At 43.7% G+C, this 15,363-nt stretch overlaps 1 protein-coding gene across 1 annotated transcript in view; it reads left to right on the top strand.

The window, feature by feature from the left end:
* The window catches only part of TBRG1 (transforming growth factor beta regulator 1), a 94,558-nt gene that overhangs the window by 52,858 nt on the left and 26,337 nt on the right, over positions 1–15,363 (top strand). Inside the window, exon 7 of the mRNA XM_068242704.1 lies at positions 4,717–4,814. Coding sequence (XP_068098805.1) covers positions 4,717–4,814 — 98 coding nt within the window. The remainder of the gene's footprint in view (positions 1–4,716; positions 4,815–15,363) is intronic.

Raw genomic sequence — 15,363 nt, 5'->3', positions numbered from 1 at the left:
AGGTGTATGGGTAAAAACTTGGAATGATGACAATTCTTCAAAATCAGGTTATGTGGTATACCTTGTGAAGGGGTCTGCTGTTTGAGTCAAAGTTAGACGACCCTCTAGACAGAACGGCAGACAGACACAAAACAAAAACAACAAAAAAAGACCTTTCCAAAGTAAACGGCCCTTTCGTCCCTCTTCTAAGAATGAGTCAGATCCCTAGTCCTCTAAGGGCAGGAGATGGGCTCCCTACAAGTCACAGAAGCCTAAGTCCAACTTCACTTTTACCAAGAAGTCAGATAAGCAATGACGCTAGTATTCCAGGGAGATGGAGAATTGCAAATTTCGAAACATGGCAACTACAGTGCACAAAATATTGGTTATTTAGGCTTCTTTCACAGTGGGATGTTACAGGCGCACATTAGAGCAGCTTGTAACGCAGCCCAGCTTACAGTTATGAAAAATCAATGGGCTGTTCACAGTGCCCGCGTTGTTACAGTGTAACGCTGCACGTTTAAAGAAAGTACAGCATGCTGTGCGTTATACGCAGTTTTAGCCGCATTAGACTGTTTGCACATGCTCAGTAATGTGTGTTTTTGTTTTTTCGTGCAGGAGAGGAGGGGAGAGTCCGCTGTTGTTGCCAGCCACATGATTAATTCATATGCACTGCAGTGTTTACTTCCTGGAGCGGCCGCTTATTGGCTGGCGGGACCACGTGATGTGGAGTTTTCCAATCACGTGCTCTCCACAGTCTTTTGCCGCATGCGCTGTTTTCGTCCGATACGCATAACGTAGCTCTATATAGCGTCCAACTTCAAAGCTCACATGCGTTGCGTTGGGGGCACGTTATGTGACCTTAGCGTCGCATCTAACGCAACGTTTTAGTGGTAAAGAGCCCTTAAGGTGGTTTTTGGAGGGATACAGAATAGTTCAGAAGAGTTCAGCCAGCCTCCTCTTCAGAACTTTTGCATTACTCCCCGCTTGCAGGACCAAATAAAGTTTTCAGCCCTACAGTCGGAAGTCCTTTCCCTGTTTAGAAAAAAAGGGTAATTCGAGAAGTACCGAAATGTCAGAGGACAGGGATTCTATTCCCCTGTTTGTTTCTAGTAAAGAAGCTACAGGGAAATTATCGGTTCATACTCAATCTAAACAGTCTAAACCGGAAGGTAAAATACAGAAAATTCAGGATGGATTTGATCTATTATTCATCTCTAACAGAAGGACGATTTCCTAGCCTTTCTAGACCGAAAGGATGCGTATCTTCAATTAACGATACACCTGTCTTCTCAATAATACTTAAGGTTTGCCATCCAGATGGAGGAAGAGGTAAGAATTTATCAGTTTAATGCTTTGCCCTTCGGATTATCCTCAGCTCCAGGGTTGTTTATGAAGGTAATGTCTGGGGTTCTGGCTACACTTAGACAGAGAAAAGTTAACATTTTGGGTTACCTTGATGGTTTTCTGTTTTGGTGGACATCTCCCGATTCGGTAAGAGTTCAGATTGTTACGACAATAGTCTTACTACAAGATCTAGGTTGGATCATTAATTGGGAGAAATCTTCCTTAAATCCTACACAGATTATACATTTTTGGGGGCTATTTCATTAGCATATCAGACACAGGGGAAGCAATTAAATTCTATCATGGCTCATTCCACAAGAGGAATTTCGACTTCTTGGGCAGAGAGGGCAGGGGCCTCTATAGATCAGATTTGCAGAGCTGTGACCTGGTCAAGTCGCAATACGTTTGTAAAGCACTATCGCCTTAATGTATCGGCCTCTGCAGGTTTATCCTTCAGAAGGAAAGTTTTGCAAGCTGTGGTCCCACCCTAAGGCTTTATCTCTTGTACATCGTCTCATCCAGGGGTGCTGTCCGAAATGACGTTCTGGGAAAAATCCCTTTACTTACGGTAAAGTCTTTTCCAGTAGTCATGAGGACAGCACCCCTGCAACCCGCCCTTATTTGGGTAGAAAAGAGAAATAAGTTTGTATAAGCATCATTAAATGTCCGTGTCATCTTTTTTATTAACTGAGGTACTGTGGCAGGTGTAGTATCTTATATGTGGCTGCCTATTGCTTATGCAAATTCTTCTTTTAACAGTTTCCTGTCCACGGTGGGGAGGGAGACAGGTCTCATCCAGGGGTGCTGTCCTCATGACTACTGGAAAAGACTTTACCGTAAGTAAAGGGAATTTTTCAGTCTCTCAGAATGGGAAAATAAACTTTTTTTTTTCCTGGACTGCAATTTAGAGTGCCTTTCTAGACAGCTATACTCCAGGGCCCCTCCCCAGGCTCGGGGCCCCCCTGCCCCCGCATCCCTTGCTGGGGTGATTGTTACTCTACTGCTTACAAGCTACATGGGAAATGGTCAAAATGGACAATGAGTACCCATTTGACAAGAGCTGTTTCAACAGAGAGGCCAAGAACCACCATTGAAGATTTACAAGGTTTCCCCTGAAGTAGCAGGATATGTTTTTGTAAGACACTACAGACTAAATATGTTTGCTAAAACAGATTGAAGATTTTGGTGCAGAGTGTTGCAAGTAATTGTCCCTCCCTAATCTACTAGTCCTGTTTATCCTTTCATGGCTGCTTTCCTGAGATGACCTGGGAAAGATAACATTACTTACCAGTAATGTCTTTTCCAGAATTTAAAAGTACAGCTCCCTAATAACCCACCGATCATTGTATTTGTGTATTTGAAATATTATCCTGAGCGTTTTCTATTAACTGAGTGTGTGTGGGATTACAGCACATATATACCCTGTGGCTAATTTTTAATATTTTATCCTACTTCCTGTCGAGATTGGAGTGGAGAGGTTGTCTCTCATGGGTGCTGTCCTTTCGATTTCGGGAAAAGACATAACCGGTAAGTAATGTTATCATTTGGTCCAAGAGATGCATCTTATGGAACGAAAAATACTGTAAAATGTTGTTTTTGCTGAGAGGAGAAAGCAGTATTTTCCAGCTTTTCTTCGTATCATGCAATATAATGGCAATGTGGAATCAGAATTATGAAAATCATTGTGCTCTTGGAAACATGTAGGATTTTTGCCGAGATGTTCAGTACATTGCTGAGATGTTCAGTACATTGTCAGCTGATGTGCCATCAGGGCCGTGCAGAGGGTCCTTAAGTGGGAGGTGCTCAAATTTTAAAAAGGGGCCTCACGCCCTCCCCCCCCCCCATGCACAGTAGTACCTACAAGTGGTGGGGGACCTTTCTCCCCCCTCCCCAGCCCCCTTGCCTTTCAGTGACATGTGACCTTTACCCCTCAGCTCTCAAACTGTCCCAAACCACCCCCCTGAGCCCCTCCACTTGACACATACATTCAGTCACAGAAACACTGCCTGCGTTCATTGGTGTGGAGTCAGTGGGACCTGTTACCGATGCTGGGTGCCATGTGGGTTCTGGCTATGGGTGGGTATCAAGTGTCATGCGGGTGTTGATTGCAAGTACTTAGGGAGGGAGAGGTCAGTTTAGGTGCTGAGGGAGGTCACTATGGGTGCTGCTGGGGACAAGAAGGGTGCCATTGGGGGAGGGAGAGGTCACTGTGGATGCTGGGGGAGGCAGGATCACTGCAGTGCTAATGCTGGAGTGGGAGAGGTCATTTTAGGTCCTAGGTGAAGGGAGAGGTCACTGGGTGCAGGGTTAAATGAGAGGTCACTGTGAATTCTGGGGAAGGAAGAGGTCACTGCTGTGTCAGGGGGACACCATCTTACCTGCTCCCACCCAGCTGCAGGGGTGGTTACACTAGGGATCGTGTATGAGACCTCTTTACTCCAAATTGTCCCAGATGGGGGAGGAGCTTCCTGCTGCTGGTGGGTGGAGCTTATCACAACCGGTGGCAGGGCTTATTTTTCGCAGCCAAAGGGGCCTTTTAATGGGTATTTTAAAAGGGGGGGTGCTTGGGCTCCCATACCCCCCTCTGCACGTGCCTGTGTGTACAATAATCATGTCCAGTCAATTGAATTCATTACAGCTGGTCTCAAACAATTCACAGAAACATCTCAAGGATGATTAACAGAAGGAGATGCACCAGACAGAACTTTCAGGAGGCATGATAAAAGGACTGAATAACTGTGTCTGTGCGATATTTGTTTCCTATTTTAAAAAAGTTTTTCAAAAATTGCTAAAATTCTGTTATCATTTTTTCGGTATAAAATATTGAGTGTTGCTTTATGATGGGGATAACATACATGTAAAAGTGCTTATGTGCATTGAAAAGAAAAATTAATTCTCCGGGTCCCCGATTTATTTCTTTTGTATGTATACATCCTGACAAGAAGCTGGCATTGTTACTCTTATAATAGTTTTTTCAAATAATAAATTGAAAAGCATTTCACTATCCATAATGAATTGGATTTGGTTTACTAACATAGTAAGTGAAAATATCTTTTTCATTATCCATAATCCATATTCATAATCTGGCTGTATACCTGAATAATCAGATTCAAATGTGTGTATATGTGATTTTGCTGTTCAATAAATGTATATATTGATTATACACACATTTGAATCTAATTATTCAGGTATACGGCCAGATTCATTTCTCTAGAGGGCTCCTTGTCTTTAGTGTGGTGGTGTTTTGTTCAGCCCTGCAGTTATGAAGCTGTGATTAATTTTATTCTCGCATGTGTGAAAAATGCCATTTTAGCTATTTCTATTATGACCAAGTTACATAAAGCATAACATACTCATAGTGATTATATACCTTTTTTTACGGCCTTGTAGTTTGAGATAGTCCCAGAAGATGACCCCCAGAATACGATATCTGGCACCTCTGCTTCTGAATGCCATGGCTTGCTGCTGAGAAACATTGGTGCTGTACAGTAAGTACAATACTGTCTTTTATGTGAAAAAAGGTTAATATACTCTTCAAATGTGAGAACCAGGTAGGCTGTACAGCATCTTCCACTTGCTTCCATTATGCTCTGACCATGAGGAATAGTGGGTGGAGCTGATATTCTGTTCTTCAGTAGTGTGTAGTGTGTCATAACCTTTAACAATAACGTAACTGTTGCTTCTAGCTGCTTTAAAAATTCTACCTTGGATAAAGGTGAAACGATTCTGCATACATGCCATATATACTTGCGCATAAGAATTTTTCAGTACAAAAAATGTGCTGAAAAGTTTACCCCCTCGGCTTATACGAAAGTGATGTGCAGTGTCCACCTGACCTGTGTCCTCCGGCTGGCTATGGTGTGCAGAACGGTGATCATGATAATAATGTGAACATTTGTATGGCCCTTTTTTCTTGTTGGACTCAAAGCGCTTGAGCTGCAGCCCCTTGGATGTGCGCAAGAGGCCTTGAACTCTTTACTGAATAGGTACCGACCCTAGCCAGGATTCGAACCCTGGTCTCAAAGGCGGTGCCCTTAAGTAGTACATTATCCAGCCATCCTGCATTGTGCACTCCTGCGCTGTGGCTCCTTATGTGTCCGGTCCCCGCTGTGTCCAGCCTCCGATCTTCTCGGCAACATGGTGTGCAGCAATAGTGTCCCCCAGCAATTATTGAATTATTGATACAGTGGAGCGGAGCGAACAGGAGGTCACGTGTACTGCCCAGGATCCCCTTGCTGTGATGCACAGCTCTGCTTCACCATGGCTGGCAGGGGGACAGGTCAGACCTATTGCTGCAAACTTCACACCGTTTTACTGAACCAGTAGTGACTACAAGTCACTACTAAACACACTTGGGGCACATCTAGCTATGGAGAAGGGGATGGGCTGTTTAACACATTGGGACAACTCTGCTTATGTGGAGGGGTGCTGCCTTGAACTGGGGGATATCTGGCAATGAGTAGGGTGGCTGACTAGAACTGGGGACACATCTGGCTATGGGTAGGGGGGCATGCTAGAACAAGGGCAGATCTGACTATGGGGAGGGGTGCTGCCTAGAACTGGGGTCACATTTGGCTATGGGTAGGGGGGCATGCTAGAACAGGGGCACATCTGGCTATGGGGAGGGGTGCTGCCTAGTACTGGGGGCAAATCTTGCGGTTTATACTGTATAGGAGGATGCCTCATACTTGGGGCACACCTGACTATTTACACTGGAGAGGGGGCTATATTGGGGCGGGGGCTTATACACGAGTCAATCACTTATTCTGTTTTTTTTTAATGGGAAAAGTGGGTACCTCGGCTTATAGACAAGTATATACAGTAAAACTTTAGATATTTACCTGATTTTTAACACTTATTATTATCATCATCATTGATTTCTATATTGTATTCATCTTCCTTGGCACTGTAAAATGGAAGAAACAAACAAGGGTCCCTAATACACAGACATAGCAGTCTGAAAAGGTGTGTTTTAACAGTGCACTTTAAGGTTGAGAGGCTTAGGGAGAGATGGATGTTTTTGCAAGTGAATTCTAGAGGGGGGGGGACTTGTGAAAAGTCCTGTCTAAGTGAGTTGGAGGGGGTGATTCTAGAGGATGATAGCAGAAAGTCATGGGCAGAACAGAAGTTATGGTTGGGATGGCACTTATTTATTTTATGTATACAGTACAGCGCCAACATATTACACAGCGCTGGTCATTAGTTAAGGTTACAGACAATATTTAAGGGGTGACATACAGCAATAAGACATTACAGGAATACATGCAAACCAGATCACACATCACAGTATGAGTACAAGGTAATGCTTAGTCACTAGATGGGAGCATGGAGATTAGGCAAGTCGAGTTCACTCAGATCCATAGGATGGGTGTATGGTAATGGAGTTGCATGAACAGGTAGGAGACACAAGGAGGAGAAGACCCTGCCGAAGGCTTACAATCTAGAGGGAGAGGTAAGGACACAATAGGTAGGGGACCAGAGTTCAGCTGCGGGTTTAGAGCACCAGTGGGGGGGGGGGGGGGGGAGGGAGTGATAAGGTGAGTTTTGAGGGCATACAGCTATAAGACAATACAGGAATATAGTCAAACCAGATCACACAGAACAGTATAAGTACAAGGTAATGCTTAGTCACTATTAGTCACTAGATGTGAAAAGGTTAGTTTTGAGGACCTTCTTTAAGATGTTGAAGGAGGGGGAAACCCTAATGGGGGAGGTAGGTAGTTCCATAGTGTTGGAACAGTTCTTGAGAAGTCCTGAAGGCGTACATGGACTGGGTGATCCGGGGGGCAGTCAGGCGAAGTTTATTTGAAGAGCGTAGTGAGCGGCTAGGTGTGTACCTCTGAGTAAGATCAGAAATGTAGGTTGGGCAGGTTTTGTCAATAGATTTGTAGGCCAGACACAGTATCTTGAATCTGTTTCTGGACTGAATAGGAAGCCACTGGAGGGATTATTATTATTCACAGAGGTGAGCCGCCGTGGTGGAGCAATGACAGCACTTGGAGACTAGTGAGGAGATGTAGTGGAGAGAGATTGTGGGGAGCTTTGTAGGATAGATGCAGGTGTGTAGTGTGATCAAAGAGCACCCTGGAAGAAAAAAGCACAGAGACAGTGCAAGCCCAAATGGTGCAGTATGTCACAACAGTGGTCAAGTGCGAAAGTGTAACTGGTTGTACTCGCAAAGGAAGGTTGTAGATGGGCAACCAACCATTTTAGGCAGGTGGAGATGCACTAACCCGACAACACTCGGGTGTCCAGAAGGGCTGGACATGGTCACTCTCTTGATAAAAAAAAACTAGAAGGTTATGGGGGTGGAGGAAATACTCCTGACCAAATGGAGAGGTGCCTTCTTGGGCTCATTAATCTTTTGGCACTTTATTTGGCCTGAGAAAGTGGGCACAGACCCACAAAACACATTGCCACTGCAAATGATTTTGTTGTTTAATATACAAATTTGTCTTCACTGAGATAAGCCACTTCACCGTTTTCATTTGAGCTGTTTTTAACACAGTTTTATAATACCTTGGGCGCCTCTTTTCCACTTTTTGTAGGCTAGGCTTTTTGTAGGCTTAAAATTTGATGTAAATCCTCTGGTGATTTGGCAAACAATGAAGAGTTTGGCAAAGAGCAGCACATGAAGTGTGGGAAGAGAGGTGGATGAGTTAAGTTGCAGAATTAAGTATAGACTGGCTTGTTCCCAGTGCAGAGTATTACAGTAGTAGAGGCAAAATATTATAAGGGTATGCATTAGTAGTGGAGTGGAGGACTGAGAGAGAAATGGTTGGATGCGAGATATGTTTTTAAGTTGAAGGTTACAGGAGGTGGTTAAAGAGTGAATATAAGGGCTAAATGAGAGAGGAATCAATTATTACCCCTAGGCAACGTGCTTGGGGGAAAAATAAGTTATAGGGTTGTTTTTGACATTTACTGTTATATCAGGCAGGAAGGTGGTAGGAGTTAGGGGAAAAATGATCAATTCTGCTTTACTTATATTAAGTTTTAAAAAGTGAGAGTTAATTTAGGAAGATACAGCAGACCGGCAATCAAGAATGCATGATAGGAGGGAATTAAGGTCATGGGCTTGAAAAACAAATGTGTTTATCAGGTCGCCAAGACTGTTCATATAAATGGATTCATCACCAAATCTAGCCATACATCTAGCGATCTAATCGAATGATGTGAAAGAGATCTGTCGGCTGCTTATATTCCGCAGGTCAATTCCCGATCAATTTCATGCTGAAATCGATCTGGAATCGGCCTTGTGACGCCGCATCCAACCACCTCGCTGGCCCAACGCTTTCCCCCTAATGTTAAGTGTGTCCCCCGGTACCCAGTGCATGTTATACATTAACTGTCCCCGACCTCCACTTGTCCCCACAGGCTCCGGGCACACTCTGTTCTGCATAGTATGACGTCTGACGTCATATATGTGCGCTTATACTAGGCATCCACATGTATGTTGTGTTGTGCACATGTATGGAGAGTGGAGTGCGCCCGGAGCTAGCGGGGACAAGCGGAAAGGTAATGTATGACATGCACTGGGAGGGGAATACTTAACATTAGGGGAGACAGCGCTGCGGGTTTCGTCGCGGTCTTCAATTGTCCCAAAATTGCACGCCGTTACGAATGCGCACCTGGACTTATGCAACCAATTTTGTCCTGAAATTGGTTGCATTATCGTTTCATTCGATTATAATTGAATCAGATGGTCACCTGATGTATGGCCTCCTTTACTGATGAACTTTGTTCCTTTTGTGTGTTAACCACTTGCCGACCGCCCACTACCTATGGGCGGCAGCAAAGTGGCACGCCCAGGACCACATAACGCCGATCGGCGTCAGGTCCTGGGACTCCAGCTGGCCGGGGATCGAGCGGCCGTTTGGAAGCGCTGGCGGGTTGTTAACCCCTCGATCGCCGCGTTAGAAGCGTATAATACGCTATGTAATGTATACAAAGCGTATTATACAGGCTGCCTCCTGCCCTGGTGGTCCCAGTGATCGAGGGACCACCAGGGCAGGCCGCAGCCCTCCCTGTCTGCACCCAAGCACACTGATCTGCCCCTGATCGCCCACAGCACCCCTCAGACCCCCCCCCCCCTGCCCACCCCCCAGTTCCCTGTTTGCACCCAATCATCCCCCTAATCACCCATCAATCACTCCCTGTCACTATCTGTCAACGCTATTTTTTAGATTAGGTCCTAAACTGCCCCCTGGGGGCTCCTGATCACCCCCCCCACACACACACCCTCAGATCCTCCCCAGACCCCCCCCCCCCCCCATGTGTACTGTATACATCTATTCTCCCCTGTAATCACCAACTGATCACCTGTCAATCACAAATCAATCAACCCCTGTCACTACTACCCATCAGCTCAGACCCTAACCAGCCCCTTGTGGGCACCTGATCACCCGCCCACACCCTCAGATTGCCTGCAGACCCACCCTCAGATCACCTCCGAAGGTGCATTGTTTACATCTGCTCTCCCCTCTAATCACCCAGTGATCACCCATCAAACACCCCGTCACCACCTTTCACTGCTACCCATCAGATCAGACCCTAATCTGCCCCTTGCGGGCACCCAATCACCCGCCACACCCTTAAATAGCCCCCCCCAGACCCCCTCTGATCAATTCGCCAGTGCACTGCTTGCATATATTCTCCCCTGTAATCACCTACTGATCACCTATCAATCACCCTGTCACCACCTGTCACTGCTACCCATCAGATCAGACCCTAATCTGCCCCTTGCGGGCAACCAATCACCCGCCCACACCCTCAGCCCCCCAGACCCGCTCTGATCAACTCGCCAGTGCATTGCTTGCATACATTCTCCCCTGTAATCACCTACTGATCACCTATCAATCACCCGTCACCCCCTGTCACCACCTGTCACTGCTACCCATCAGATTAGACACTGATCTGCCCCTTGCGGGCACCCAATCACCCGCCCACACCCTCAGATAGCCCCCCAGACCCCTCTGATCACCTCCCCAGTGCATTATTTACATCTGTTCTCCCCTCCAATCACCCATCAATCACCCCCTGTCACCACCTGTCACTGCTACCCATCATACCCATCAGCTCAGACCCTCATCTGCCCCCTGCGGGCACCCAGTGACTGGCCCACACCCTCCGATCGCCCTCAGATACCCCCGATCACCTCCCCAGTGCATTACTTGCATCTATTCCCCCATCTATTCACACCCTGAGACACCCATCAATCACCTCCTTTCACCCCCTAGCACACCTACCTATCAAATCAGGCCCTAATTTGCCCCGTGTGGGCTCCTGATCACTCGGCCAAACCCTCAGATCCCTCTCAGACCCCCTTCCGATCACCTCCCCAGTGCATTAGTTGCATCTATTCTCCCCTCTAATCACCCACTGAGACACCCATCAATCACCTCCTGTCACCACCTGTCACCTCCTAGCACTCCTATCCAAATAATAATCAGGGATATACTGAAAATACAGGAAACCAAAAAATTGAAAAAATACTTTTTCTTTTTAATTTGCAAAAAGGTGCAGAAATTTGTATACAAAAACTTTAATCACGTAAAAGAGTGCATATAGCTGATTGACAAAAGGCAACAACATCGATTTGTTTCGGGTTAGTAACCCTTCTTCAGGCCTTTATATATACAGTGAATATCTACAAAGTATAAAAAAACAATGCAATTACAAAATTGTAATACAATCAAAAACTGTAATACAATCTAAAAGGATAATTCCCCTTTAAAGAAAAAAAACACCAGAAAAGTATAGATAGAGTAGAAAAACCCTTAATAACATGCAATAAAATATAAAGGAACACCTAATGACGTGAAAAGGTAAGACATAACCTAAATGAACGTGCACTTGAAAAAAATAGGAAGAAGATGGAGTGAAAAAACGATAAAATAATACACAAAATAACCTATACCTGCACAATTGAATTACAGGATAGACTCTCATCTGGACAAATACAAAGCCAGGATAGACCACCTATGAATCAATGCAGGAACCAAATGAACAAAAATAAATTATGAAAAATAGATGAATTTACAGAAAAAACTAAATAACCATAACGGTCAAAGTCAATTCATCTCCTCAAGTAACACCAGTCAATAAATCAAATAATTAATAATTACCACAAGATCGATCAAACAAAGAGCAGGACATGCAAACAGGGTGGTAACTGCTCAACAAATGAATGTGGCTTAAATACCCGCAAAGGTAGTACTGAGCATGCTCAATTAAAAGCACACCTGAGCTTAATCTAATCTAATACAGAGTGGAAGGCTGAAAGGGAAATGAAACTAACACAACAACAAATAACCATTCACTTCCCATGGCAAAAACCATGCTGGAACGCATGCATCACTTCCTCCGCATCATATGCGGAGAAACGGCCGCAACAGATGACTAAACCCTTATGTCTAACCAATCCGGAGAAAGACAACGCATGCGTCACTTCCTCCGCGTCATATGCGGAAAAGTAGTCGCAACAAGCGACCTAACCCTTATGTCTAACTAATCCGGAAATTGACAGTATGTGTGTCACATCCATCCAATGCGGAAAAAACTACGCAACCTCCGTAAACAAAGCGGAACATTGCCCAGTAACAGGCGCACAACCTCATGCTGACAAAAATCTGCAACCCTCACACTCAATGTGGAAGGCTACCCATAAATACCAGAGGTGCACACATAATGACATCCGCATCCAACGCGGAAAAACATTAGAAAGAATACCTATATTGATGCGCACATAAAGCTGCCAATAGTGTTTAGAAAATAGAAAAATTAGAGAAGCAGACAGCCCATCTCCAGTTACCTTTACCCAGAAAGTGATAAAGAAGCTTTCCACACCAACGGCCGCACGTTCATTTAGGTGATGTCTCACCTTTTCACCCTTTTCACGTCATTAGGTGTTCCTTTATTCACTTTATATTTTATTGCATGTTATTAAGGGTTTTTGTACTCTATCTATACTTTTCTGGTGTTTTTTTTTTTTAAAGGGAATTATCCTTTTAGATTGTATTACAATTTTGTAATTGCATTGTTTTTTATACTTTGTAGATATTCACTGTATATATAAAGGCCTGAAGAAGGGTTACTAACCCGAAACAAATCGATGTTGTTGCCTTTTGTCAATCAGCTATATGCACTCTTTTACGTGATTAAAGTTTTTGTATACAAATTTCTGCAACTTTTTGCAAATTAAAAAGAAAAAGTGTTTTTTCAATTTTTTGGTTTCCTGTGTTTTCAGTATATCCCTGATTATTTTTTAGATTTTGCTTGGTGTTTGTGGTGCACCTGCAGGGATTTATTTTGTCTTTTGTTTCTCCCAAATACATTAACTACTAGCACTCGTATCCATCAGATCAGGCCCTAATCTGCCCCCCCTGCGGGCTTCTGATCACCCGGCCAAACCCTCACCTGCCTCACCACAGTGACAGAATTTTTTTTTTCTGATCACTGCTGGTACGACTTAATTGTGACTGAGACCGCCAATCCAAAAAGCTACTATGCCCAGCCTTTTCGGTGGAAGCCACTCCAAGTTTCCGAACGTAACATTTTTTGGGGCCTTCTCCTTAACATGGGTCTAGTCAAAAAGAATGTATTGCCGTCTTATTGGTCTACGCACCCAATATACATCACATGCCCATGGTCTCTGCTGCTATGTCCAGGTCACGATTTGAGTACATCCTGCACTTCAGTGCCAATACAACTTGCCATCTAAGAGGCCACCCTGCTTATGACTGGTTTCACAAAATTCGGCCCCTCATTGACCACCTGTCATCAAAATTTGCAGATGCTTATACCCCTGAACAGTCATTTTGAGGCATTTGGTTTCTAGACTACTCCTCACGGTTTTGGGCCCCTAAAATGCCAGTGCTGTATAGGAATCCCACAAGTGACCCCATTTTAGAAAGAAGACTCCCCAAGGTATTCCGTTAGGTGTATGATGAGTTCATAGATTTTATTTTTTGTCAAAAGTTAGCGGAAATTGATTTTCATTGGTTTTTTTTTCACAAAGTGTCATTTACCACTAACTTGTGACAAAAAATAAAATCTTCCATGAACTCACCATACTCCTAACGGAATACCTTGGGGTGTCTTCTTTCTAAAATGGGGTCACTTGTGGGGTTCCTATACTGCCCTGGCATTTTAGGAGCCCTAAACCGTGAGGAGTAGTCTAGAAACCAAATGCTCAAATTGACCTGTGAATAGGATGTTGGGCCCCTTAGCGCACCTAGGCTGCAAAAAAGTGTCACACATATGGTATTGCTGTACTCAGGAGAAGTAGTATAATGTGTTTTGGGGTGTATTTACACTTTTTTTTTTTTTTTTTTACACATACCCATGCTGGGTGGGAGAAATATCTCTGTAAATGACAATTTGTTTATTTTTTACACACAGTTGTCCATTTACAGAGATATTTCTCCCACCCAGCATGGGTATGTGTAAAAATACACCCCAAAACACATTATACTACTTCTCCTGAGTACGGCGATACCACGTGTGACACTTTTTTGCAGCCTAGGCGCGCTAAGAGGCCCAACCTTTAGGATTTCACAGGTCATTTTGAGACATTTGGTTTCAAGACTACTCCTCACGGTTTAGGGCCCCTAAAATGCCAGGGCAGTATAGGAACCCCACAAATGACCCCATTTTAGAAAGAAGACACCCCAAGGTATTCCGTTAGAAGTAGGGTGAGTTCATAAAAGATTTTATTTTTTGTCACAAGTTAGCGGAAATTGATTTTTTTTTTTTCACAAAGTGTCATTTTCCACTAACTTGTGACAAAAAATAAAATCTTCTATGAACTCACCATACTCCTAACGGAATACCTTGGGGTGTCTTCTTTATAAAATGGGGTCATTTGTGGGGTTCCTGTACTGCCCTGGCATTTTAGGGGCCCTAAACCGTGAGGAGTAGTCTTGAACCCAAATGTCTCAAAATGACCTGTGAAATCCTAAAGGTACTCATTGGACTTTGGGCCCCTTAGCGCAGTTTGGGTGCAAAAAAGTGCCACACATGTGGTACCGCCATACTCAGGAGAAGTAGTATAATGTGTTTTGAGGTGTATTTTTACATATACCCATGCTGGGAGGGAGAAATATCTCTGTAAATGACAATTTTTTTTATTTTTTTTTTACACACAATTGTCCATTTACAGAGATACTTCTCCCACCCAGCATGGGTATGTGTAAAAATACACCGCAAAACACATTATACTATTTCTCCTGAGTATGGCGATACCACATGTGTGACACTTTTTTGCAGCCTAGGTGCGCTAAGGGGCCCAAAGTCCTATGAGCACCTTTAGGCTTTACAGGGGTGCTTACAATTTAGCACCCCCAAAATGCCAGGACAGTAAACACACCCCACAAATGACCCCATTTTGGAAAGTAGACATCCCAAAGTATTCAGAGAGGGGCATGGTGAGTCCGTGGCAGATTTCTTTTTTGTTTGTCACAAGTTAGCGGAAATGGAAACTTTTTTTTATTTTTATTTTTTGTCACAAAGTGTCATTTTCCGCTAACTTGTGACAAAAAATAAAATCTTCTATGAACTCACCATGCCTCTTAGTGAATTCTTTAGGATGTCTTCTTTCCAAAATGGGGTAATTTGGGGGGTATTTATACTATACTGGAATTCTAGCACCTCATGAAACATGACAGGTGCTCAGAAAAGTCAGAGATGCTTCAAAATGGGAAAATTCACTTTTTGCACCATAGTTTCTAAACGCTATAACTTTTACCCAAACCAATAAATATACACTTATTGGATTTTTTTTTTATCAAAGACATGTAGCACAATAAATTTGGACAAAAATGTATATAGAAATTTAACTTTATTCGAAAAATGTGAGCACAGGCAGTTAAAAAAATAATGTTTTTTACAAAATTCATGTCTTTTTTAAAGAATAGAATAAAAACTAAAAATCACAGCAGCAATCAAATAGCACCAAAAGAAAGCTATATTAGGGACAAGAAAAGGAGGTAAAATTCATTTAGGTGGTAGGTTGTATGACCGAGCAATAAACCGTTA

This window comes from Hyperolius riggenbachi, chromosome 6 (genome assembly GCF_040937935.1).
Source record: "Hyperolius riggenbachi isolate aHypRig1 chromosome 6, aHypRig1.pri, whole genome shotgun sequence".
Lineage (NCBI taxonomy): Eukaryota > Metazoa > Chordata > Amphibia > Anura > Hyperoliidae > Hyperolius > Hyperolius riggenbachi.
The sequence above is the reverse complement of the archived record's forward strand: the minus strand, read 5'-3'. Positions and strand labels throughout refer to the sequence as shown.